Source organism: Pongo abelii, chromosome 4 (assembly GCF_028885655.2).
Source record: "Pongo abelii isolate AG06213 chromosome 4, NHGRI_mPonAbe1-v2.0_pri, whole genome shotgun sequence".
NCBI classification, from domain to species: Eukaryota; Metazoa; Chordata; class Mammalia; order Primates; family Hominidae; genus Pongo; species Pongo abelii.
The window spans coordinates 17,903,721-17,931,556 of NC_071989.2; the positions used below are offsets into that span (position 1 = coordinate 17,903,721).

Here is a 27,836-nt window from a genome sequence, read left to right on the forward strand (position 1 = left end):
CTCATTAATAAGAAATTTATTTTGTTTACAGAACATATATGCAGACATAGTAAAGAAAACAGAAACCAATTTCTTTATAATTTTATAGAGTTGAACGGAAACTCGCTCACAGAGACATTTCCACTTGACACTAGTGCCTTGAGAGCCTCAAAGTAGATGAGACGTTTACTAGCAAGCACACACAAACACAACCGCCACCTGATTTCTGCCTACGTTTCCACTGGCAATCCTATGCTTAGCTACCTTTGGACCCCCGGAGGGAAAAGAAACCAAAACAGAACAAAAGTTCTCACATCAGAACTACCAGTTACAGGGGGAAGAGAAAAAATAAAACACAACCAAACAGAAAAGAAGTCCTCTAGAGTGCAAGGTTTCCCAGGAGCGTGGGCTCTTAAGCACCCTCTCCACGGAGGCGGCGGGCCAGCTGCATGTCTCTGGGCATAATTGTGACGCGCCTGGCATGGATGGCACACAGGTTGGTGTCTTCAAAGAGTTGCACCAGGTAGGCCTCGCTGGCCTCCTGCAGGGCGCCAATGGCCGCGCTCTGGAAGCGCAGGTCCGGCCTGATGGCCTGGGCGATCTCCCGCACCAGGCGCTGGAAGGGCAGCTTGCGCAGGAGCAGCTGCGCGGACTTCTGGTACTTTCTGATTTCCAGCAGCGCCCGGGTGCCAGGCTTGTAGCGGTGAGGCTTCCTGATCCCTTCTGTAGGCGGCGCCCTTTTTCTGGCGGCTTTGGTGACCAGGGGCTTCCTGGGGGCCTGCCAGGCGGTGGCTTTGCGGGCGGTCTGCTTGGTGCGTGCCATGTTGTGGGGTCTTGTGCTCTCTCCTCTCTGAGGCTGAGCCTGGCCTGCCGCAGGTAGTACTGGCGTCAGAAAACAAGGGCAGTGGTGCTGTGGACAGGAATCAGAGGGCCTGTGAGTTGAGATCCATGCGCATGAGTCTGCCACACCCTTAGCCCCTGTCAACCCAGCTCCACACTTACCAGCTCTCAGGTCTGTGGGTCGCAGGCCGGGCTGCTTAGTCTTCCCGGAGGGTCCTGGGTTTCCTTGGTCTACACAGCAGCAGCCAGAAATTTCCCTCGCAGGCAGTCTCTTTCTGAATGGAGATCTCTGTGGTCTCAGTAAAGCCCTGCCTCTTATAAGGAGCTCAGATGATTGCATTAGACTCACCCAGCTACCTTCCATTGTACTCACTGCTTCACTAGATCCTCAACCTAATCAGGGCTGTGAAAACCCAATCAAGTCGCTGGGTTCTGCACACACCCCAGGGAGGGAGGAACCTCTGCCGTGTGCATCATGGGAGGGATGATAGGTGCGAGTTAGATAAAATCTGAGTGTCAAGGAGATTCTGAAAGTTTACACATCATGACCATCATGGAAGTCATTACAATGAAAAAGACATTTGAATAAAATTGCATGTTACACGACATCGGTGACTGCTGCAAAACACCAAGGGTGTGATCATGAGGTGTCTCTCAGGTTCCCTGAGGATGAGGTGAAACGGGGAGGGAAAGATGGAAAACCTAAATGGTCACTCTTCTAACGGAGATGCTCCTGGGGGCATTTTTCTCCCCCAAAATGACATTCATGGGAATCTGCGGGTAGCCTTCAGGCAAAGCTGTGGCTTTTTGATCAAATGGTCCTATGTGCCTGTCACTGAGGCTCTCTGGCTCTTTTTTTTTTTTTTTTTTAACTTTGGTACCATAACAGTATATTGTTAACTATAGTCACCACGTTGTACCATAATTCTTGAGCTTGTTCCCGCTATGTAACTGACGTGTTGTGTGTTTTGACCATCATCTCCTCAAATTCCCCATCCCCAGCCACCACAGGCCCAGACAACCATCTTTCTTATTTTTTTGCATTTATCAGATTAACTTTGTGAGATTCCAGGTACATGGAGACCATGTAGTATTTGTATTCTTATGCCTGGCTTATTTCACTTAGCATGATGTTCTCCAAGTGCACCCATGTGTACACAAAAGACAAGATTTCCTTCTTTAAGGCTGCATAGTATTCCTTTGTGTATGTATATCAGATTTTCCTCATCCTGTTATCTGCTTTTGGACATTTAGGTGGATCCCCTATCTTAGGTCTTGTAAATAGTGCTGCAATGAACATGGGAGTACAGATATCTCTTCAATAGACTGATTTTGTTTCCTTTTGATATACACTTCCCAGTGTGGGATTGCTGGATCATATGGTAGCTGTATTTATGTAGTTTTTGGAGGAAGTTCCATACTGTTTTCTACAATGGCTCCCTAATTTACATTCGCAGGAATAATGCAAGGGTTCCCTTTCTTCCACATCCTCTTCAGCAAGTGTTGTCCTTTGATGTTTTGATCATAGCCATTCTGAAGAGAGTGAGGTGATGCCTTCTTTTAGTTTTTATTTGCATTTCTTTGAAGATTGGTGATGTCGAGTATATATATATGCCTGCAGATCACTTGTATATCTTCTCTCCCGAGATGTCTATTATTTAGGTCCTTTACCCAGTTTTAAAACTGTGTTGTTTCTTGCTGTTGAGTCCTTTGAGTTCATGGTATATTTTGAACAGTAACTAATTAATCCCTTGTTGGATATAGTGTTTGCAAGTATTTTTTCTCATTATGATTTTGTCTCTTCATGGTGTTGTTTCCTTTACTGTGCAGAATTTTTTTTTCATTTGGATGCAATCCATTTGTCCATTTTCCCTTTTGCTGCCTATGCATTTGGGACATATTTCAAAAATTATTGGCTTAACCAATGTCAATGAGGATGTCCCCTGTTTTCTTCTAGTAGGTTCATAGTTTAAAGTTTTGACTATATTTTGGTTGATTCTTGTATATGGTAAGAGATTAGGGCCCAATTTCATTTTACTGCCTGTAGATACCCAGTTTGCTATCACCACTGATGGAAGAGACTGTCCTTTTGTCATTGTGTGTTGTTGGTGCATTTGTAAAAATGTAATTGGCTGTACACATTTTGAGTGATTTCTGGGCTCTTTGCTATGTTCCATTGGCTTTGATTTCTGTTTTGATGCCATTCTTGTGCCATTTTTGTTCCTACAGCTTGATAGAATACTTTGAAGCAAGGAAGGCATGGATTTTTTTATTTTCTCTATGGTTTGCCCTATGACAGCACCACTCAGACCGATGTCAAAGAGATATAGATTCTTTATTTTTTCGGTTTTTTACTGATTGTTAAGACAGAGTAATGACATGGAATCTTTTTTATGGGCCATCCTGAAAACTGGAACTCCATTTTATTGTTGCTATTTGTTAGAGTTTATCTTATATTCAAGATATTTGATCATTACTTGTTCATATAATGACAAATAGGGTTCAATTGTAGAAAATACTCAATGGTCAAATCCTACAGAGAGAGAAAATTTTGTTTTTTATTTCTGCATTTCTTATATAATCATTTGAAAAATAAAGTAAAAATAGAATATTATCTGGAATAAAATATATTATTATTATATGCATTTCTGTTTTAGAGAAGGACAAAACAGAGATCAATATGTTATTTCAGTCATAAACAAAGGTTACTTTGGGACCAGTTCTTTGGAGGTGAAGGCATGGAAATGAATGCAGAGATTAGACAGGGTTTCTGAGGTCTGTGTTTCTCTGTCTAGTTTTCCATGTGGCTCCTAGAGTGTGTCACTATTCTAGTGTCCTCAAAGATCGTTCTCTGACATGAAACAATTTTGGCGGGAATGTGAAAAAAATCATTTTAGGGGAAAATCTGGTATTTAATTTAATTGTTATTTTTGCAAGCTCTAAAACTGTTGATTCCCCAGGCAAAGTTATGAAAAGTATAAATGTGTATAAGGGGAACTATTCCAATGCTTTTAGAAAGCCAAGGCCTTTAGGAAAAAGTATTATAAGGGAAGACTCTGTTTTATCTCCTACAAAGCATATAGGAGCAAAAACATCCTAAATCATAGCAACTTCAGAATTCAGTGTGATTTCATCAGTCTCTGAAAAGTTTCTTTTCTCTTTGTAAAAACAGCTCCCCATTCACACGATGCTCGAGGCTCATGCACCATTCTCCTTCCAAGCAGGAAGCCCCAGAACAATGCCTGCGCATGCGTGGACCTCAGAGCTCCAAATACGATGGTGATGATTGTTATTATTTTTGAGACAGGGTCTCACCCTCTTGGCCAGGTGTGAGGGCAGTGACGCCATCTCTGCTTACTGCAACCTCCACCTCTGGAGCTCAAGCGATTCTCCTACCACAGACTCCAGAGAGAGTACGTGAAACAGCAGGAACTAGTGACCACGCCCAGATAATTTTTTTTTTTTTTTTTAAAGAGAGGCGGTCTGGAACTTGAGTTCAAGTGATCTGCCGGATCGGCCACTCAAAATGCTGGGATAACAGGAATAAGCCACTGTGCACTGTCTGAGATACAAATATGATTGAAAGGGATGATCAAACAGGCTGCTGCCTTCATCTGGGTGTAACCAATGTAAGATGTAAGAAAGACGTTAAATCCCCGGTAAGTCCAGGATGGGCTGAGATACTGAAGCTCCAGCATAGCAAGGATGCTCTCATAGAAAGACTAGAACCAGTAGTTTCTCCTCTAAAATCAGGCCTTTCCATCTGGGCTGGGATCCGGAGGAAGATGAGTTTTTTGTTTTTTTTTTTCTTCCTCGATGTTGGGGGAATGGGCCCTGGGCTGTCCCCTGTGAAAGGCGTCCCTCCAATGCTTGGGTTGCAGCAGGGACGTGTCTCCCCACATATCACACACATCGAGGGCCTCTCCTACCAGCTCCTGGACCAAGACCTGGGTCATTCCAGCCATGGCTACAGCCGTGACCACGTTCTAGGACACTGAACTGCTGGTGATGGACTGCATTGGACTTCTAAAGGCGGCCTCTCTCCCTTTTCCACCCACAAACAAACCTACACTGGGTTTTCTGCCTCCTGTAATGTGAAGCAACTTGTGGATAAGGAGTATTTTCACATTTTAGAAAGTAGAGGTAAATGTATGTTCATAGCAAGCTAGCAGGAGCAGTCTGTGAGACAGGGAACATTGCAAACATGGAGCTGCATATAGAAAAAGTCAAAGTGTGGATCCCATCTACTGTTTGATCAATTGCAGGAGCCATTGTCTTTTTGGCACCTATACATTTACTTGATTCTCAATAATATTAAGGAACTCATTTCTCCACAATTGCTCTTGATGTGAAATGCAGAAACGTGTTCACTGAGACATTTCCACGAATGCATTAGAACCTCAAAGTAGATTGAAAGTTTACAAACAAAACAAAATTGAAACTCAGTCACTAACTGTGATTTCTGCTTCTGTTTTTACTCCCAATCATATGCTTAGCTACTTTTTGACCCCATGTGAGAAATGATACTAACTCTGAACACAACTTCTAACATCATATCTATCATTAAGAGAGAGAAAGCACAACACAACAAAAAGGAAACCATTAACAGAGAAAAACACAACACAACACAAAGGAAACAATTTGCAATGCAAGACTTCCCAGGAGTGTGAGCTCTTAAGCACCCTCTCCATGGAGGCTGTGGGCCAGCTGCATGCCTCTGGGCATAATTGGGAAGCTCCTGGCAAGGATGACAGACAGGCTGGTGTCTTACAAATGTTCCGATGTAAATATGTGTTGCTGGAAAAGAGGTGTTTCACCATGTTGTCCAGACTGGTCTGGAACCACTGACCTCAGGAGATCCACCCACCTCGGCCTCCCAAAATGCTGAGGTTACAAGCATGAGCCACCGCGCCTGACCAGTAATTTCATATCTTCTACTGACTATTTTTGAATAAACAAAAGCTCTTTAAAAGTCAGATATTTGAGTGTTGGCTTTATCTTCTGAAGTAATTTTTATGCCATTTCTCAACATAATGTTCCGTAAATGTGATTTAAATCTTTGTGCATGACATAATTTTACGTCTCTTTGGTGCTTCTCTGTGACCTATGAATACATATACATGTAATATATAAATTGAAGTCTGGGCGCAGTGGCTCATGCCTGTAATCACTTCACTTTGAGAAACCAAGGGGGGCAGATCACTTGAAGTCAGCAGTTCAAGACCAGCCTGGCCAAAATGGTGAAACCTCATCTCTACTTTAAAAAATACAAAAATTATCCTGGCATGGTGGCGCGCACATTTAGTCCCAGCTACTCTGGAGGCTGAGGCAGGAGAGTTGCTTGAGCCAAGGAGGCAGAGGCTGAGATGAGCTGAGATTAGGCCACTGCAATCCAGCCTGGGGGACAGAGGGAGACTCTGTCTCAAAAATAAATGAATAAATAATATAAAATAAAATAAAATTGAAATAATATTTTCATATTCCCCTTACCCAGCCTGGTCTATTTTCAGAGTATCTGATAAACAACTTGTTTCCCTATGAGTTAGAGATTTTTTTCTCAGACATTGAAGTTTTCTAATATGCAACTTCATAAAATGTCTCATGTTTACAGTAAATGTTTTCTTTATTGTTGTGAAATGTGAACTTTGCGATTCTGTGAGGAAGACAGAATTCTGAAATGCCCCCTGCATTTCCCACCCCTCAGAGACTTGCCCTGCATCTGCCCCTCCCTTAGGTGTGGGCGGAACCTTGAATTGATGAGCCCGCCCAAATCCCTGATTAGGTTAGGGATACCCTGAACCAATAGCTGTAAAGTGCTGGGTCTAATTCAATCATCTGAGCTCTTTATAAGGGACTGAACCTCCCTGAGATTACATTCCCCTGTGGGTGATGTCTCAGCTCTGGCTGTGCAGACCCAGGGAGCCTCACAGCCCAGACCTGAGGAACACCTGTAGAAGCTGAGAGCTCCTCACGGAAGCAGGCAGAACAAACAAGTGGGCCTGGGTTTCACAACCCTAAGGCATTGAATTCTGCCACCAACTCGAATCAGATCAAAGCCAGACCCTTCTCAGATAAAGGCAACGACCGCATAGCCAGACCCATCCTGGAGGTCCCTCGTGTGACTCTGAGCCGGAGGCTGTCACTTGGCCTAGCACGACTTCTGACCTGTGAGCTGGTGTTTGTTGTAAATATCCAAAATTGGTGAGAATTTATTCTGCATTGATCTAAAACTAATATACTCTCTTTAATGCGCATCCGTGTGAAGAGACCACCAAACAGGCTTTGTGTGAGCAACATGGCTGTTTATTTCACCTGGGTGCAGGTGGGCTGAGTCCAAAAAGAGTCAGCGAAGGGAGATAGGGGTGTGGCCATTTTACAGGATTTGGGAAGATAATGGAAAATTACAGTCAAAGGGGGTTGTTCTCTGGTGGGCAGGGGTGGATCTCACAAAGTACATTCTCAAGGGTGGGGAGAATTACAAAGAACCTTCTTAAGGGTGGGGGAGACCACAAAGTACATTGATCAGTTAGAGTGGGGCAGGAACAAATCACAATGGTGGAATGTCATCAGTTAAGGCTGTTTTTACTTCTTTTGTGGATCTTCAGTTACTTTAGGCCATCTGGATGTATACGTGCAAGTCACAGGGGATGCGATGGCCTGGCCTGGGCTCAGAGGCCTGACATTCTCCATCCACAAGTTTCTTCACATTGTGGAAGTGAGAAAAACCAGTGTGTGTGTTTGTGTGCGGGAAGGGGAGGCAGGGAGCTGTGTGAAGTTGTGGCTAAACTATGACTCAGCAGAAACACAGCAGCTAAAATCTTTGAAAGGTTCGCATTGCAGATGCATAATCAAACCACCCCAGCCGGAACTTCTGCCTCTACAGCTGCTGTCACGGAGCAGACCTGAATCTCACTCATGGAGACAGGCAGGCAAACAGGTGTGTCTGCTGAGATGTTCTCCATGCCCCGGGGTCTGAAGGGCTGCAACAAGGATGGAATCCCTGAGAACCTAGATGGGAGCTTGGAAGAACCCAAGGATCAGGAAGGTGAGCTCAGGAGTGAGGATGTCATGGACCTCACAGAAGGTGACAATGAAGCCTCAGCCTCAGCTCCTCCTGCAGCCAAAAGACAGAAAATGGATAGCAAGGAGAAGAAGGAGAGGAAGCCCACCGTGGATGCAGAGGAGGCTCAGAGGATGACAACCCTGCTGTCTGCCATGTCTGAGGAGCAGCTGGCCCGCTACGAAGTGTATCGCCGGTCAGCTTTCCCAAAAGCACGCATTGCAGGTCTGATGCAGTCTATCACCGGCCGATCGGTGTCTGAGAACACCGCCATTGCCATGGCTGGAATCGCCAAGGTCTTTGTTGGAGAGGTGGTGGAAGAGGCCCTGGACGTGTGTGAGATGTGGGGAGAAATGCCCCCGCTGCAGCCCAAGCATTAAAGCCCAAGGGCCTCTTCCCCAACAGCAACCACAAAAAAATCATGTTCTTCTAGGCCCAAGGCCAGAGGGAAGGGTCTATTTGTGCAGGAATAAGTACTGCATTTGTCTTCCAATGACAGGACTGTATTTGCTGGAGCTTCTGCATCTTAGTCTACCCTGGATTTACCCACGATCTTAGTGTCTGAAAATGTGAAGTTGCCCTTACCTGGATGAAGACAGCAGATTGTTTCATAGGAGCCTTGGCTAAGTGTTTGTGCATCTTAATGGGATATTGAGGCATTTTTCTATGTCTTTCTAGTTGGAGGAATAAAGGTGCCTGGGCCTAGAGCATCCTGTGGACAGGTAGCTGCATTCAGAGAGGGAAGCCTTTCCCAGGAGATTTGGATGGTTTCATGCTGAAGCCTGGTGTTGCTGTGTCTTAGCTTGTATGCTTATGTTTGGGTTTCAGTAAATGAAGCTTCCAGAAATGTTTCCCAATTGTTGTTCTTCTGTATATTTTCAATGCTCATGTGTATTTTTGTGAGTCATCACAAAAACAGTTAAACTGTTAAACTGTTTTCCAAACTGCAGAAATAAAAATAAAATCACAAAGCATTTTTTTCTCTAAGTTGACTCTTCTCCTATTCCTGCCTACTGTGCTTTATGTCAGCAGGTGATCTTTATTATAATTTAATATAGTATAGATGCATCATAGAAGGCTAGAGAGAAACCAATTCCAAAACCACCTTTCCTCAAGCCACCTTTTGTAATGATCATATGTGCAGTTTAAAAGACACAGAGAGAGCCTATTGATACTTTACATTTGCTACACATGGTGATACTACCAGTGCTTCCAGAGACACTGAAATTTAGTTCAGAAGATTACTTTAGAGTATTCTTGATTTTATTCATTCTACCAATGATCCACTCAGAAAATGAAACCTGAGTACAGAGACATCGTAGAAGTTATTAAAATATCGGACCAAGTAGGTTCATCACGAGTTACAAAGTTATTCCATACTCTACCTGTACATACTCTGCTTTACCTTTATGATGGAAAAGAGTAATTTTTCATTATAGAATAAAGACCTGAGATTTATCATGGAATCACTGTGAATCTTCCCCACACAGCTCACATATATCCACAGTGCTATTTCTGTCTGTTTACCTTTGCCATGTGCCCCCTGAATCACAGAGTATAAGCAAAACTATCTAAAAGTCCCCATAGTTCAGCTCTAATATTGAATGGAGAATAACATGTACTATTTCTTCCTGAAGCCAAAGATACCCCCAAAAAATATAGTTTTATTTCCTCATACACTCAGCTTTTGCTCTTGAAATAGGACTTATTGTACATGGAATCTGTCTTTGGGTATTACACAAATTTCTAAACTTTACCAAGTATGGGAAATTGTGTTTCTTTCTTTTTTTCTTTTTAAGTATTTATTGATCATTCTTGGGTGTTTCTCAGAGAGGGGAATGTGGCAGGGTCATAGGATAATAGTAGAGAGAAGGTCAGCAGATTAACACATGAACAAAGGTCTCTGGTTTTCCTAGGCAGTGTTTGTGTCCCTGGTACTTGAGATTAGGGAGTGGTGATGACTCTTAACGAGCATGTTGCCTTCAAGCATCTGTTTAACGAAGCACATCTTGCACCGCCCTTAATCCATTTAACCCTGAGTTGACACAGCACATGTTTCAGAGAGCACGGGACTGGGGGCAAGGCCATAGATCAACAGCATCCCAAGGCAGAAGAATTTCTCCTAGTACAGAACAAAATGGAGTCTCCTATGCCTACTTCTTTCTACACAGACACAGTAACAATCTGATCTGTCTTTCTTTTCCCAAAATTTCCCCCTTTTCTTTCCAACAAAACCGCCATCGTCATCATGGCCCATTCTTGATGGTCGCTGTCTCTTCGGAGCTGTTGGGTACACCTCCCAGATGGGGCAGCTGGGCAGAGGTGCTCCTCACATCCCAGATGATGGGTGGCTGGGCAGAGGCGCTCCTCACATCCCAGATGATGGGCGGCCGGGCAGAGGCTCTCCTCACTTCCTAGATGGGGTGGTGGCTGGGCAGAGGCTGTAATCTTAGCACTCTGAGAGGCCAAGGCAGGCGGCTGGGAGGTGGAGGTTGTAGCGAGCCAAGATCATGCCACTGCACTCCAGCCTGGGCAACATTGAGCATTGAGTGAGCGAGACTCTGTCTGCAATCCCAGCACCTCGGGAGGCTGAGGCGGTCAGATCACTCAAGGCCGGGAGCTGGAGACCAGCCCGGTCAACACAGCGAAACCCCGTCTCCACCAAAAATACACAAACTAGTCAGGAGTGGCGGCGCGCGCCTGCAATTCCAGGCACTAGGCAGACCGAGGCAGGAGAATCACAGGAGCCCGAGGCAGGGAGGTTGCAGCGAGCTGAGATCATGGCAGTACAGTCCAGCCTCGGCAACAGAGGGAGACCAAAGAAAGAAGTAGAGGGAAACCAAAGAAAGAAGGGGGGAGAGGGAGAGGGAGAGGGAAATTGTGTTTCATACCTCCATATTCTGACATTGTTTAGCTTTCATTTTATTTGACCAACTTCTGTGTAAAGGCATCTAACAAGTTAGACCAGTGTGTCTTAGAGAGACACAAGCAGAGCACAGGTTTTTGGAAGAACTGATGGAGATGGGAGGGCTCTCTCAGGAATTAAAGTGCTTGAGCAACCAAAAGAGGTATACTCCAAGAGACTCATTATCTCCCAGTCTTTAGATTGCTCTCAGCTCATTCCTTTCCCATGGCATTGAGGAGTCTTGGGAGCTGTTCTGGCACATGTTGCAGGCCTAGCAGTCTCTTCACACCAGAGAAAAGAAAACCTGGCCCCAGTAGCCTGAAGTGGGGATGAGCCAGTGCAGGGAGCAGTGACAGTGGAGATTGGACACACAAGCTTAGAATGTTTTTCCAGCCCCCCATAGAACTCAATGCTCTGAGTGAGTCTGAGTAAAGCTGAACTGCTGAAGACAGAAAGAAGTTCCCATCAAGATCTCAGAGGTCAGCTCAGGAGCAGGAACACAGTGCTGTTTCTCAAAGAGGAAAAATGTATTTGCGGGAAGGTTCAGTGTCCCTACACATTTAAATCTTCTCAATATGTGATATCATATAGCCACAGCTCTTGAGAAAGGAATCTGTAGAAAGTGGTATCTTTCCAGGAGAAATCTTTGATAGCTTTCATGGCTAGTTGTATTACATGTTTATGACAATAAAGTTTTTCCTGGAGCTTCATTACTATTCTTAAAGTCTATCTCATAATGTACCTTTGGAGACTGCCTAGAAAAATATGGTGTCTGATTGGTGCTGGTAAGGTGGTGATGAAATTTCTAACAAGTAAAGTGACTGTACTTGACTATTTTCAATAATTCAATATTTTGGGATAAGCTTAACATCCTCATTGCCTGCCTTTGCCCCCCAAAAAGTACTTAGCATATGCCCAAATAAAGTTTATGTGATCTAGCTCCACTATTCTCAAGCACATATTATCTATGGTCTAGTCCTTAGAAGTACAAAGTAAAAACTTTGAAAGTGTAACTCACAAAAATTTGTACCCAAGCTAAAAAAGCTGAAATGATAAATTGATGGATTTGTGTTTTCTACGGAAGAGAGTACAACGCAGAGTGCTAACATACATATATAGGGGAGAAGAGGGCAGGGCTCTTATAAAAGGAATGCAGTCAAATCTTTTCTAATAGTTTCTTAAGTAACATGAATATTAGAGAGACAATTCATGAGGTTTTAAAGTGCCCTGTCTAGGAATATCAAGAGCTAGCTAGCATTTTGTAAAAAATATTTTTTTCTAAACAAATCTATTAATGAGGTAGACAAGGTGTTTCTTTTTTCTGATTACTAATATTTTCTTCATCACATATTCAAGGGAACATACTAATGTTGGGTAAAATGGTGTTTGTCAAATTCTACTTCTCACTTTCACCTACCATGCCATGTTCAACTATTGTACTTGTGAGTATTGGAAATTCAAGTATTGTTCATTTTAATATACTTTCACCAAAGTAGTATTTTTTATGAGAATGCCATAATCTCATCAGTAAGCCCTTTTTAAAAATCCAACAGAAAATATAAACTAGTAACTGATTATGATATGAAAAGAAAACCCAGAAATAATTCTAAGGCAGAGCAACTTCAGGCTTCAGTGTGAAACCATCACAGTCTCTTGGGAGTCGTTTCTCTCTTAAAGCAGCTGTCTGTTCAGAAGGTGCTCAGGGACCATGCACTTTTCTCCTTCCAACTAGGAAGATGTAGAAAAATGACTCAATTCACCCAAGAAGAGACAAATATTTAGTCAAAGTGATTATGATAAAGGCTGCCTCCATGATCTAGGTGAGACTGCCAGAGTTTGAGGAAGATGTTAAAATGGAGGGTGAGTCCAGGGTAGACTGAGATATGGAAGCTCTAGCACACAGAGTCTTCTGTCATGAGAAGATGGAGCCAGTACTTCTTCCCTCAGGAACAGGATTACTTTTCTAGTCTGGGGCTGGAAATCACATAATTTTTTGGTACTTGATAAAAATGTGGCTCTTAAACTTGAATGTGCAGGCAGGCTTTCTCAGGGGCATCTCTTTTTCAAATCTACACATGTCTAGAACCTCTTCTACAAACCTGCCTGACCAAGGCCTTGACCATTCCAGCCGTGACAATGACCACACTCTGGGATATAGACCACCAGGAATGAACTGCATCAGACTCCCAATGGGTGCCTCTGACTCCCTTCAACACAGATATACCCCACTGGATTTTACCCACACAGCTTCCACAATGTGCAGTAACTTGTAAATAGAAAAGTCTATTCATATTTTAGAAAATAAAGTTTAATGTATTTTCATAGCCAACTCAGAGAAACAGCACAGGAGAAAGGAAGCACTGAAAACATCTAGTTGGATACATAAAACCTCCAAGTATACCCAGAATCTGTTGTTTCAAAAGAAAGTCTATTGTTTCCAGGTCAATGTATGTTCATAGCAAAGTAGCAGGAGCAGTCTGTGAGACAGGGAACATTGCAAACATGGAGCTGCACATAGAAAAAGTCAAAGTGTGGATCCCATCTACTGTTTGATCAATTGCAGGAGACATTGTCTATTTGGCACCTATACTTTTACTTGGTTTTCAATAATATTAAGGAACTCATTTCTCCACAATTGTTCTTGATGTGAAATGCAGAAATGTGTTCACTGAGACATTTCCACGAATGCATTAGACCCTCAAAGTAGATCGAAAGTTTACAAACAAAACAAAATTGAAACACAGTCACTAGCTATGATTTCTGCTTCAGTTTTTACTCCCAATCATATGCTTAGCTACTTTTTGACCCCTTGTGAGAAATGATACCAACACAGAACACAACTTCTAACATCATATCTATCATTAAGAGAGAGAAAGCACAACACAACACAAAAGAAACCATTAACAGAGAAAAACACAACACAACACAAAGGAAACAATTTGCAATGCAAGATTTCCCAGAAGTGTGAGCTCTTAAGCACCCTTTCCATGGAGGCTGCGGGCCAGCTGCATGCCTCTGGGCATAATTGGGAAGCTCCTGGCAAGGATGACAGACAGATTGGTGTCTTACAAAAGTTCCGATGTAAATATGTGTTGCTGGAAAAGAGGTGTTTCACCATGTTGTCCAGGCTGGTCTGGAACCACTGACCTCAGGAGATCCACCCACCTCGGCCTCCCAAAATGCTGAGGTTACAAGAATAAGCCACCGCGCTTGGCCAGAAATTTCATATCTTCTACCGACTATTTCTGAATAAACAAAAGCTCTTTAAAAGTCAGATATTTGAGTGTCAGCTTTATCTTCCAAAGTACTTTTTATGACATTTCTTAACATAATTTTCCCTAAATGTGATTTATATCTCTGTGCATGACATAATTTTATGTCTCTTTGGTGCTTCTCTGTGACCTATGAATACATATACATGTAATATATAAATTGAAGTCTGGGCCCAGTGGCTCATGCCTGTAATCGCTTCACTTTGAGAAAACAAGGGTGGGCAGATCACATGAAGTCAGCAGTTCAAGGCCAGCCTGGCCAAAATGGTGAAACCTCTTCTCTACTTTAAAAAATACAAAAATTTATAGCGGCATGATTTATATGTTTATTGTGGCACTATTCACAATAGCAAAGACTTGGAACCAACCCAAATGTCCAACAATGATAGACTGGATTAAGAAAATGTGGCATATATACACCATGGAATACTATGCAGCCATAAAAAAGGATGAGTTCATGTCCTTTGTAGGGACATGGATGAAATTGGAAATCATCATTCTCAGTAAACTATCGCAAGGACAAAAAACCAAACACCGCATGTTCTCACTCATAGATGGGAATTGAACAATGAGAACACATGGACAAAGGAAGGGGAACATCACACTCCAGGGACTGTTGTGGGGTGGGGGGAGGGGGGGAGGGATAGCATTAGGAGATACACCTAATGCTAAATTGCGAGTTAATGGGTGCAGCACACCAGCATGGCACATGTATACATATGTAACTTACCTGCACATTGTGCACATGTACCCTAAAACTTAAAGTATAATAATAATAAAAAAAGGAAAGAAAGAAAAGAAAGAGGAAAAATACATCAAAATAAAAAAATGCAAAAAAAAAAAAACAAAACAGAAATTACCCCAGCAGTGTGGTGCACACATTTAGTCCCAGGTGTTCTGGAGGCTAAGGCAGGAGAATTGCTTGAGCCCAGGAGGCATAGGCTGTAGTGAGCTGAGATCAGGCCACTGCACTCCAGCCTGGGGGGCAGAGCAAGAATCTGTTTCAAAAATAAATAAATAAAATAAAATAAAATTGAAATAATATTTTCATATTCCCCTCACTCAGCCCAGTTTATTTTCAGAGTATCTGATAAACCACTTGTTTCCCTATGAGTTAGAGATTTTTTTCAGACATTTAGGTTTTCTAATATGCCACTTCATGAAATGTCTCATTTTTACTGTAAATATTTTCTTTATTGTTGTGAAATGTGAATTTTGTGATTCTGTGAGGAAGACAGAATTCTGAAATGCCTCCCGAGTAGCTGGGACTACAAGCGCCTGCCACCACGCCTGGCTAATTTGTGTATTTTTAGCAAAGACTGGGTTTCACCGTGTTAGCCAGGATGGTCTCAATCTTCTGACCTCGTGACTGAGTGCCTTGGCCTCCCAAGGTGCAGGGATTACAGGCCTGAGCCACCGCGCCCGGCCTGTACTTGACTATTTTCCAGAATTGACTATTTTGGGATAAGCTCAACATCCTCACTGCCTGCCTTTGCCCCCCACAAGTAATTAGCATATGCCTAAATAAAGTTTAAGCAAGCTAGCTCCACTATTCCCAAGCACGTATTATCTAGGGTCTAGTCTTTAGAGGTATAAAGTACAAAGCTTATGAGTACAACTACACAAAAAGTTGTACCCAAACTGGAAAGGCTTAAGTGATCAACTGATGGATTTGTGTTTCCTGTGGAAGAGGGTACAAGGCAGAGTGCTAATGTAGATATATAGGGGAGAAGAGGGCATGGCTTTTATGAAATGAATGCAGTCAAATCTTGGAAAGAGTTTCTTAAGTAGCATGAATAATAGAGAGATGATTCATGCAATTTCAACTTATTGCCATGTCAAAAATATCAAGACACAGCTAGCAGTTTTTTAAAAATACATTTTTCTCAACAAAACTATTAATGAGACTGATGAGGTGTTTCCTTTATTTTTTTTCTTCCAATTACTTGGGTTTCATAGTCACATATTCAAGGGAGCATACCGCTGTTTGGTAAAATGCGAGAATTCCACATCATGTTTTTGTTTGTTTTTAAAGATGAAAGAGCTGAACAACCTTGTTTTGTGTTAGCAATACCACCAGATTATTCAAATTTCTTTAGAATTGTACTCCAAAAATTTCACTGTGATTTAGTTTCAAAAATTGTTTGTAATGACCTGTGAATTGCCAGCTCATTAGGACATTCTTCAGTTTGGCTGAAACCAAAAAACCTGAAACCATCGAAATTGAAAAAAATGGAGGTTGCCAAATTCTGCTTCTTACACTTTCACTTACCATGCCATGTCCAAATATTGTACTTGATAAGTATCAGAAACTTAAGGTACTGTTAATTGAAATATAGTTTGTCCAAAGTAGTATTCTTTGGGAGAAAGCCATAATCTCATCAGTAATGCCTTTCTAAAAGATCCAACAGAAAATATGAACTAGCAACTCATCATGACAAGAAAGTAAAACTCAGGAAAAATCCTAAGGCAGAGCAGCTTCAGGCTTCAGTGTGAAACTATCATAGTCTGGATGCAGTGGCTCACGCGTATAGTCCCTTCACTTTGGGAAGCCAAGGTGGGGCAGATCACCTGAAGTCGGCAGTTGAAGATCAGCCTGGCCAAAATGGTGAAACCTCGTCTCTACTTTAAAAAATACAAAAATTTGCCTGGCGTGGTGGCGCGTACATTTAGTCCCAGCTACTCTGGAGGCGGAGGCAGGGGAATGCCTTGAGCCCAGGATGTGGAGACTGCAGTGAGCTGAAATCAGGCCACAGTAATCCAGCCTGGGGGACAGAGCAAGACTCTGTCTCAAAAATAAATAAATAAATAAATAAATAAATAAATAAATAAAACAACTTGAAATAATATTTTCATATTCCCCTCACCCAGTCCATTTTATTTTCAGAGTATTTGATAAACCACTTCTCTGTGAGTTAGAAATTTTTTCTCAGACATTGAAGTTTTCTAATGTGCACCTTCATAAAATGTCTCATTTTTAGCGTAAATAGTTTCTTTATTGTTGTGAAATGTGAACTTTGCGATTCTGTGAGGAAGACTGAATTCTGAAATGCCCCCTGCATTTCCCACCCCTCAGAGACTCACCCTGTGTCTACCCCTCCCTTGAGTGTGGGCGGAACCATGAATTGATGAGCCCGCCCAAATCCCTGATTACATTAGGGATATCCTGTACCAATACTGCTAAGGGCTGGGTCTAATTCAATCATCTGAGCTCTTTATAAGGGAGGACTGAACCTCCCTGAGATGACATTCCCCTGTGGGAGATTCCCCAGCACTGGCCGTGCAGACCCAGGGAGCTTCGCAGCCCAGATCTGGGCAACACTTGTAGGAGCTGAGAGCATCCTCACGGCAGCAGGCAGAACAGACAAGTGGGCCTGGGGCTCACAACCCTAAGGCATTGAATTCTGCCACCAACTTGAATCAGATCGAAGCCAGACCCTTCTCAGGTGAAGGCAGCGACCACACAGCCAGACCCATCCCGGAGGTCCCTCGTGTGACTCTGAGCAGGAGGCAGTCACTTGGACTAGCAGAACTTTTGACCTGTGAGCTGGGGTTTGTTTTAAATATCCAAAATTTGTGAGAATTTATTCTGCATTCATCTAAAGCTAATATACTCTCCATCCACAAGTTTCTTCACATTGTGGAAGTGAGAAAATTCAGTGTGTGTGTTTGTGTGTGGGAAGGGGAGGCAGGGAGCTGTGTCCAGTTATGGCTAAAATGGCTCAGCAGAAACACAGCAGCTAAAATCTTTAAAATGTTGTCATTGCAGATCCATAATCAAACCACCCCAGCCGGAACTTCTGCCTCTACAGCTGCTGTCACGGAGCAGACTTGAACCTCACCCCTGGAGACAGGCAGGGAAACAGGTGTGTCTGCTGAGATGTTCGCCATGCCCCGAGGTCTGAAGGGCAGCAAGAAGGATGGAATCCCTGAGGACCTAGATGGGAACTTGGAAGAACCCAGGGATCAGGAAGGTGAGCTCAGGAGTGAGGATGTCATGGACTTCACAGAAGGGGACAAGGAGGCCTCAGCCTCAGCTCCTCCTGCAGCCAAAAGATGGAAAACAGATACCAAACGAAAGAAGGAGAGAAAGCCCACCGTGGATGCAGAGGAGGCTCAGAGAATGACAGCCCTGCTGTCTGCCATGTCTGAGGAGCAGCTGGCCCGCTACGAAGTGTATCGCCGGTCAGCTTTCCCAAAAGCACGCATTGCAGGTCTGATGCAGTCTATCACCGGCAGTTCGGTGTCTGAGAACGCCGCCATTGCCATGGCTGGAATCGCCAAGGTCTTTGTTGGAGAGGTGGTGGAAGAGGCCCTGGACGAGTGTGAGATGTGGGGAGAAACGCCCCCGCTGCAGCCCAAGCATTTAAGGGAAGCTGTTCGCAGGTTAAAGCCCAAGGGCCTCTTCCTCAATAGCAACTGCAAAAAAGTCATACTCTAGGCCCAAGGCCAGAGGGAAGGGTCTATTTGTGCAGGAATAAATATTGCATTCCTCTTCCAATGACAGGACTGTATTTGCTGGAGCTTCCTTATCTCAGTCCACCCTGAATTTACCCACGATCTTAGTGTCTCGAACTCTGAAGTTGACCTTACCTAGGTGAAGACAGCAGATTGTTTCATAGTAGCCTTAGCTAAATGTTTGGGCCTCCAAGGGCATATTGAGGCATTTTTCTATGTCTTTCTAGTTGGAAGAATAAAGGTGCCTGGGCCTTGAGCATTCTGTGGACAGGTAGCTGCATTCAGAGCGGGAAGCCCTTCCCAGGAGATTTGTATGGTTTCATGCTGAAGCCTGGTGTTGCTGTGTCTTAACTTGTATGCTTATGTCTGGGTTTCAGTAAGTGAAGCCTCCAGAAATGTTTCCCAATTGTTGTCCTTCTCTGATTTTCAGTGCTCATATGTAGTTTTGTGAGTCATCACAAAAGCAGCTAAACTGTTTTCCAAACTGCAGAAATAAAAATAAAATCACAAAGAATTTTTTTTCTCCAAGTTGACTCTTGTATTCCTGCCTACTGTGGTTTATGTCAGCAAGTGAACCTTTACTTTATTATAATGCAATATAGTAGAGATGCATCATGTAAGACTAGAGAGAAACCCATTCCAAAACCACCTTTCCTTAAGCCGCCATTTGTAATGATCATATGGGCAGTTTCAAGGACACAGAGAGAGCCTATTTGTACTTCACGTTCACTGCATATGATGATATTACCAGTGCTTCCGGAGACACTGAAATTTATTTCAAAACATTGATTTTGAGTATTCTTGATTTTATTCATTCTACCAATGATCCACTCAGAAAATCAAACCTGAGTGCAGAGACATTGGAGAATTTATTAAAATATCGGACCAACTAGGTTCATCACGAGTGACAAAGTTATTCCATACCCTACTTGTACATACTTTGCTTTACCTTTATAATGGAAAAGAGCAATTTTTCATTATAGAATGAAGACCTGAGATTTATCATGGAACCACTGTGAACCTTCCCAGCACAGCTCACATATATCCATGGTGCTATTTCAGTCTGTTTACCTTTGCCATGTGCCCCCTGAATCGCAGAGTATAAGCAAAAATGACCTAAAAGACCCCATATTCAGCTCTAATACTGAATGGAGAATAACATGTACTCTTTCTTCCTGAAGCCAAGATACTTCCAGAAAATATTGTTTTATTTCCTCATACACTCAGCTTTTCCTCTTAAAATAGGACTTATTGTACAAAGAATCTGTCTTTGGGTATTTCACAAATTTCTAAACTTTACCAAGTATGGGAAAATTCTGTTTCATACTTCCATATTCTGACATTGTTTGGCTTTCCTTTTATTTTACCAACTTTCTTTAAAGGCATATAACAAGTTAGACCGTGTGTCTTAGAGACACAAGGAGGGTACAGGTTCTTGGAAGAACTGATGGAGATGGGAGGGCTCTCTCAGGAATTAAAGTGCTCAAGCAACCAAAAGAAGTAAGATCCAAGAGACTTAATATCTCCCAGTCTTTAGATTGCTCTCAACTCATTCCTTTCCCATGGCATTGCAGTGTTGGAAGCTGTATTCTGGCGGATGTGGCAGGTGTAGCCCTTTCAGAATACCAGAGGAAAAGAGAACCTGGCCCGAGTAGCCTGAGGTGGAGACAAGCATTTGTAGAGAGCAGTGCTGATGGTGATTCCACACACAAACTTAGAACATTTTTCTGGCCCCTCATAGAACTCAATACTTTGAGTGAGCTCTGAGTAAAGCTGAACTGCTGAAGACAGAAACAAGTTCCCATCGAGGTCTCAGAGGTCAGCTCAGGAGCAGGAACACAGCGTTGTTTTCTCAGAGAGGAAAATTAGATTAGCTGAGAAAGTTCAGTGTCGTTACACATTCTTTTTTTTTTTTTTTTAACTTTAAGTTATGGGATACATATGCAGAATGTGCAGGTTTGTTACAAAGATATACATGTGCCCTAGTGGTTTGCTGCACCTATCAACCCATCATCTAGGCTTTAAGCCCCAAATGCATTGGGTATTTGTCCTAATGCTCTCCTTTCCCTTGCCTCCCACCCCTTGAGAGGCCACGGTGTGTGATGTTCCATTTTGTTTGTCCATGTGTTCTCACTGATCAACTCCCACTTATGAGTGAGAACATGTGGTGTTTGGTTTTCTGTTCCTGTGTTAGTTTGCTGAGAATGACGGTTTCCAGTGCCATCCATGTCACCGCAAAGAACATGAACTCATTCTTTTTTATGGCTGCATAGTATTCCATGCTGTATATATGCCACATGTTCTTTATCCAATCTATCATTGATGGGCATTTGGGTTGGTTCCAAGTCTTTGCTATTGTAAATTGTGCTGCAATGAACATACATGTGTATGTGTCTTTATAGTGGAATGATTTATAACCCTTTGGGTATATACCCAGTAATGAGATTGCTGGGTCCAATGGTATTTCTGGTTCTAGATCCTTGAGGAATGGCCACACAGTCTTCCACAATGGTTGAACTAATTTACACTCTCACAGACATTGTAAAAGTGTTTCTACATCTCCACAGCCTTGCCAGCATCTGTTGTTTCCTGACTTTTTAATAATCACATACTAAATCTTCTCAATATATAATATCATATAGCCACAGCTCTCAAGAAAAAAATCTGTAGAAAGTGGTATCTTTCCAGGAGAAATCTTTGACAGCTTTCATGGCTGATTGTATTACATGTTAATGACAATGAAGTTTTTCCTGGAGCTTCATTACTATTCTTAAAGTCTGTGTCATAATGTACATTTGGAGACTGCCTAGAAAAATCTGGTCTCTGATTGGTGCTGGTTAAGTGGTGACAAGATACCTAACAAATAAAGTGACTGTACTTGACTATTTTCCAAAATTTACTATTTTGTAATAAGCTTAACATTCTCAGTGCCTGCCTTTGCCCCCAGAAGTAATTAGCATATTCCTAAATAAAGTTTAAGCAACCTATCTCCACTATTCCAACACATATTATCTAGGGTCTAGTCTTTAGAAATATAAAGTACAAAGCTTACAAGTACAACTACACAAAAAGTTGTACCCAAACTAGAAAGGCTTAAATGATCAGTTGATGGATTTGTGTTTCCTATGGAAGAGGGTACAAAGCAGAGCGCTAATATACATATATAGGGGAGAAGAGGACAGGGCTTTTATGGATGGCACACAGCTAGGTGTCTTCAAAGAGGTGCACCAGGTAAGCCTCACTGGGCTCCTGCAGGGCGCCAGTGGTAGCGCTCTGGAAGCGCAGGACCAGGATGATGGCCTGGGCGATCTTGCGCACCAGGCGCTGGAAGGGCAGCTTGAGGAGGAGCAGCTGCGTGGACTTCCGGTAGTTTCTGATTTCGCGCAGTGCCACGCCTGTAGCGGTGAGGCTTCTTGATCACTCCTGTAGGCGGCGCCCTTTTGCCGGCGGCTTTAGTGGCCAGGGTCTTCTCGGCGCCGGCCAGGCGGTGGCTTTGCGGGCAGTTGGCTTGGTGCATGCAGTGGCCTGGAGCTGCGGCCTCTCTACTGTCCTTGGGCTGAGCCAGGTTAACTGGAGGCAGCGCTGGTTTCAGACAACAATGATGGTGGGGCTGTGGACAAAAATCAGAGAGCCTGTGAGTTGAGACCCATGCAGAAGACTCTTCCAGACATTTAACCCCTTCCAACCCAGCCCCAGGCTTACCAGCTCGCAGGTGTGTGGGTCAGAGGTCCTGCTGCTCCCTCTCCCGGGAGTCCTGGGCTTCCTTGGTCTACACATCAGCTGTGGGGAATCTCCCTCCCCCCAGGCAGCCTGGCTCTGGCTGGACATCTGTGTAGTCTCAGCCAAGTCCAGCCTATTATAAGGGGCTCAAATGATTGCATTAGACCCACGCAGCTACCTTCCATTGCTCTCACTGCTTCGCCAGACCCTCAACCTCATCAGGGTTGTGAAAACCCAATCAAGTCCTGGGTTCTGCACGCAGCCCAGGGAGGGATGAACCTCTGGACTGTGCCTCATGGGAGAGCTGATAGGTGAGAGTTAGCTAGAATCTAGGTGCCAAAGAGATCCCGAAAGTTTACATTTCATGATCATCATGGAAGTTACAGTGAAAAAGACATTTCAATACAGTTGCACATTAGATGACTTCCGTGACTGCCGCAAAACACCAAGGGTGCCATGGTGAGGTGTCTCTCAGGTTCTCTGAGGATGAGTTGAAACCGGGAGGGATAGATGGAAAAGCAAAATGGTCACTCCTCTATTATGGATGCTCTGGGGGACATGTTTTCTCTCCCAAAGTGACATTCATGGAAATTTGGGAGTAGCCTTTGGGGGAAGCTGAGACTTTTTGATCAAATGGTCATATGTGCCTGTCACTGAGGCACCCTGGCTCCTTTTTTTTACCTTGATGCCAGGGCTGAGCCTTGTTTCCATTGCCCACTTTGGAAACGGCATGAGGCCCAGTGAAGGCCCTGAGTTCACTGAACTGCTGAACCCAGGTAACAGCTGCTACCTTCATACTTCTGGCTCCATGAGAAAAACTAAAGCAAAGAAAAACAAACAATCAAACAATACACATACAAAAGGCCCCTATTTCGATACACTATTAACAGGCTTCTCTGAAACTTGCAGTAGAAATGTAATGCCCTTGTATGCAACGCACGTACCTTGTACAGAACAGGAAATCCCATGATAATCAATATTCACAAAATAAATTCACATTCCTGTTTTAAAAGGAGAGCTACTTTTGTAGAAAACCTTTAGGTTCACAGGAAAATCGGGCAGAAGAAACAGAGGTTTCCCATATCCTCTATCCCCACATATGCATAGCCACCTTCACTATCAACTTTCTGCCCCAGAGTAGTAGTTTGGCTACAGTCATTCAGCCTACATGGACACATCACTCTGACTCCAAGACCATAGCTCTTCTTAAGGACTCACGTGGGTGTTGTACATTCTATGGACTGAAGCAAAGGCGTAATTACATGTATCCACCGTTATTGTATTCTGTGGACTAGTTACATTACTGTACAAATGCACTGTGTTCCGTCTCTGCACTTCCCTTTCACTCTTGGTCTCTTGCAACCACTCAACTATTGATTTATCTATTTATATTTAAAACACACACATCTCATTGTATGTATTTCTTATGTACAAAATGCTGTTATAAAGTATGTACACATTGTCTAATATCTAAATTAGGTAACTGACAGCCATTACCTGACATATGTATTATTGTGGTGAGAACACTTCACATCCACACTAATAGTACTTTTCAGGAATTCGGTCTATTTTTAACTATAGTTACCATGTTGCAGTATAGTCCTTGAGCTTATTCTCCCTATGTAACTGAAATGTTGTATATTTTGACAAACATCTTCTCATTCTTTCACCCACAGCCGCCCAGCCCCTGACAACCAGAATTCTTCTTTTTGACATCTATTAGATTAGCTTTGTGAGATCCCACATATCATTGAGATGACGTGGTATTTGTCTTCCTACACCCGGCTTATTTCACTTAGCATGATGTTTTCCAGGTGCACCCGTGTGTCATAAATGACAAGGTGTCTTTCTTTAAGACTGAATAGTATTCCATTGTGCATATATATCAGATTTATCCCATCCTGTCATCCATTTTTGAACATTTAGGTGAATTCCATATCTCAGCTATTGTGAATTAACATGGGAGTGCAGATATCTCTTCAATACTGATTTCATTTTCTTTTGGTATATACCTGGCAGTGTGGGAATCCTGGATCATATGGTAGCTCTATTCTTTCCGTTTTTGGAGGAACGTCCATCCTGCTTTCTATAATGTCTGTCCTAATTTACGTTCCCATGAATAGTGCAAGGGTTCCCTTTCCTCCACATCCTCATCAACAAGTGTTGTCATTTGACTTTTTGATCATAGACATCCTAATGAGTGTGAGGTGATATCTTCTTTCAGTTTTAATTTGCATTTCTCTGATGATTAGTGATGTTGAGCATATATATGTATATACATACCTGTTGGCCACTGTATGTCTTCGTTCCAGAAATATATGTTATTTAGGTCCTTTGCCCGGTTTTTAAATCGTGTTGTTTCTTGCCATTGAGTCATTTGAGTTCCTAGAGTATTTTGGACAGTAATTAATTCCTTATATGATGTAGGGTTTGCAAATATTTTCTCTCATTTTGATTTTTTCTCTTCATGGTGTTGATTGTCTTGTCGGGTTTGCAGATTTTTTTTTTAAGTTGGATGCAATGCATTTGTCTATTTACCCTTATGTTGTCTGTGCTTTTGGGTCGTATTCCAAAAGTTTTTGGCTTAACCAGTGTCAATGAGGATGTCCCCTGTTTTCTTCTAGTTGGTTTATTGTTTCAAGTTTTTAATTTATTTGGATTTATTCTTGTGTACAGTAAGAGATAGGGGTCCAACTTCATTTATTTTCATGTGGCTACCAGGTTTTCCTGTCACCATTGATGGAAGAAACTGTGGTTTTGTGGTGGTGGATTGTTGGCACCCTTTTGAACCATCAGTTGGCTGTATATGGATGGACTGATTTCTAGACTCTCTGCTCTGATCCAGTGGCTTAGGTGTCTGTTTTTATGCCAGTATTATGCCATTTTGGTTCCTACAGCTTGATAGCATACTTTGAAGACAGAAAACCATGAAATCTTTTTATTTTCTCTTTGTATTTGCCTCTGACATCATCACTCAGAGAGATTTCAAAGGAGATATTGATTCTTTGCTTTTTCAGTTTTTTTCTGATTGTGAAGATAGAGTGATGACATGGAATTTCCTAAGGAGTCACCCCGAAAACTGGAACTCATTTTATTTTTGCTATATATTTATTACTGTTTATCTTATATACAGGGTATTTGGCAATTACATGTCAGTATAATTACAAATAGGCTTCAATTACACAAAATATTTAATGCTCAAATCCTACAGTGAGAGGACATTATATTTGTAATACAATAATCTGAAAAATAAACTAAAAATTAAACATCATGTAGTATAACAATATATTGTTATTATATGCATTTCTGTTTTAGACAAGCACAAAACACACATCAATATGTTATTTCAGCCATTAATATAGGTTACGCTGGGACCAGCTCTTTGGAGGCGAATGTGTGGAAACGAATGAAGAGATTAGACAGGGTCTCTGGGGTTTGTGTTTCTCTGTCTTGTTTTTCATGCAGCTCCTAGAGTGTGTTACCATCCGAACATCATGAAAGATCACTCCATGACATAAAACAATCTTGGTCTCAATGTGAAAAAACCCATTTTAGAGGAAAAGCTAATTTTTAATTTCATTTTTATTTTTGCAAGCTGAAAAACAGTTGATTGATTTCCCAGGAAAAGTTATGTAAAAGTATTAAATGTTTACAATGTAACTATTCCAGTGCTCTTAGAAAGCCCGGGACCTTCTGGATAGAGTATTGTAAGGGAAGACTTACTGTTTGTTTTATCTCTTTAAAATCACATTTGAGCAGAAACATCCAAAGTCATAGCAATTTCAGCATTCAGTGTGAATCCACCATAGTCTCTTAAAAGGATGTCTTTTTTTCTCTCTGAAAACAGCTCCCCATCCACAGGATGCCCAAGTCCCATGCACCTTTCTTCCTCCAACTAGGAAGTCCCAGAAAAACACCCGCTAATGCATGGACCTCACAGAACCAAATATAATGACAGTGATTGTTAGTTTTTTGAGACAGAGTCTTACTCTGTTGGCCAGGTGGAAGGGCAGTGATGTCAATTTGGCTCCCTCTAACTTCCACCTCCAGAGCTCAATCAGTCCTTCTACCTCAGCCTCCAAGTAGGTGAAAGCACAGGCACCAGCAACCACACCCAGCTAATTTTCTTTCTTTCTTTCTTTTTTTTTTTTTTTTGGAGAGGAGGTTTTGCCAAGATTCCTGGCCTGGACAGGAACTCCTGAGCTCAATCAATCTGCTGCCCTTGGCCACCCAAAGTGCTGGTTTTACAGAAATGAGCCATTGTGCCTGGTCTGAGATATAAATATGATTGAAAGGGTTATGAAACCGGCTGCTGCCTTCATCTGGGTGAGACCAAGATCTTCCCAGAGGAAGAAGATTATTTTATTTTATTTTTGTACTGGATGTTGGGGAAGCGGCATCTGGCCTGTCCCCTGTGAAAGGCCTTTTTCCAATGCCCAGGGTGTAACAGGGGCATTATCCCACATCTCACACATGTCCAGGGTTTCTCCTACCACCCCCCCCGACAAAGATCTGGGTCATTATAGCCATGTCCATGGCAGTAACCTGGTTTTAGGACACTGACATGCACCTGACGGAATGCATCGGACTTCTACAGGGTGCCTCTCTCCCTTTTCTACCACAAACACACCCACACTGGTTATTCTGCCAACCCTAATGTGAAGCGACTTGTGGATACAGAGTCTATTCATACAGAGTCCATTCACATTGTAGAAAGTAGAGATCAATGTATGTTCATAGCAAGCTAGGAGGAACAGCCCAGACGACAGGGAACATTGCAAACATGGAACTGCATATGGAGAAAGCCAAAGTGTGGCTCTCATCTACTGTTTGATCAATCACAGGAGACATTATCGGTTTGACACCAATAAGTTGATTTGGTTTTCAATAAAATTAAGGAACCAGTTTTTTCACAGTTGTTATTGATTTGAACTACTGAAACGTGTTCACTCAGACATTTCCACTTGACATGAATGCATTAACTCCTCCATGTAGATCGAAAATTTACAATTAAAAGAAAATAGAAAAACAGTCACTACCTGTGATTTCTGCCTCGGTTTTTGTTCTCAATCGTATGCTTAGCTACTTTTAGACCCCGTGCGGGAAATGATACTGATACTGAACACAACTTCTAACATCATATCTATCATTAACAGAGAGAAGAGGAAAAACACCACAGAACGCAAAGGAAACCATTTACAATGCAAGATTTCCCAGGAGGGCTCTTCAGCACCCTCTCCACGGAGGCTGTGGGCCAGCTGCATGACTCTTGGCATAATTGGGACGCTCCTGGCACGGATGAAACACAGGTTAGTGTCTTCAAAGAGGCGCACCAGGTAGGCCTCATTGGTCCCCTGAAAGCACCAACGGCCGCGCTCTGGAAGCGCAGGTCCCCGCTGATAGTCCGGGGGATCTCGCGCACCAGGCGCTGGAAGGTTAGCTTGTGCTGGAGCAGCTGAGTGGAGTTCTGGTACTTTCTGATTTCACTCAGCGCCATGGGGCCAGGTCTGCAGCTGTGAGACTTCTTGATCCCTCCTGTAGAGGGCGCCCTTTTGCCGACGGCTTTTGTGGCCGGGGGGCTTCCCGGGGGCCTGCCAGGTGG

General features: G+C 42.8%; 2 protein-coding genes and 1 pseudogene across 9 annotated transcripts; 1 reads left to right on the forward strand and 2 right to left on the reverse strand.

Moving 5' to 3' along the window:
- LOC129059343 (histone H3.X) lies at positions 1 to 1,110 on the reverse strand. The gene is made up of 2 exons (XM_054555438.1): positions 982 to 1,110; positions 1 to 889 (listed from the first exon to the last, which is right to left on the reverse strand). The coding sequence occupies exon 2, from the start codon at positions 800 to 802 to the stop codon at positions 392 to 394; it is 411 nt and encodes a 136-aa protein (XP_054411413.1). The 5' UTR covers positions 803 to 889; positions 982 to 1,110; the 3' UTR covers positions 1 to 391.
- Positions 470 to 19,040, forward strand: LOC129059342 (TATA-box binding protein associated factor 11 like protein 2). 8 transcript variants are annotated; one of them, XR_010139927.1, is made up of 3 exons: positions 470 to 682; positions 3,992 to 4,478; positions 5,316 to 5,788. XR_010139927.1 is itself a non-coding variant. In XM_054555435.1 (3 exons), exon 3 carries the CDS (start codon positions 7,735 to 7,737, stop codon positions 8,257 to 8,259), a length of 525 nt encoding a protein of 174 aa, XP_054411410.1. In that variant the 5' UTR covers positions 491 to 682; positions 7,425 to 7,534; positions 7,647 to 7,734; the 3' UTR covers positions 8,260 to 8,866. The 8 variants fall into 8 exon arrangements, 7 of the variants coding, with proteins under 7 accessions (XP_054411409.1, XP_054411410.1, XP_054411411.1 ...); XM_054555435.1 differs by lacking the exons at positions 3,992 to 4,478; positions 5,316 to 5,788 and adding exons at positions 7,425 to 7,534; positions 7,647 to 8,866 and having other exon boundaries at positions 491 to 682; XM_054555437.1 differs by lacking the exons at positions 3,992 to 4,478; positions 5,316 to 5,788 and adding exons at positions 7,425 to 7,534; positions 7,660 to 8,866 and having other exon boundaries at positions 496 to 913.
- Positions 13,757 to 27,731, reverse strand: LOC129059652 (histone H3.Y-like; annotated as a pseudogene).
- Between the last annotated feature and the right edge of the window lie 105 nt (positions 27,732 to 27,836).

What these genes read in the sequence shown, in the direction of transcription:
- LOC129059343 (XM_054555438.1), bottom strand. Translation starts at nt 802, where the DNA reads ATGGCACGCACCAAGCAGACCGCCCGCAAAGCCACCGCCTGGCAGGCC.
- LOC129059342 (XM_054555430.2), top strand. Translation starts at nt 17,937, where the DNA reads ATGTTCGCCATGCCCCGAGGTCTGAAGGGCAGCAAGAAGGATGGAATC.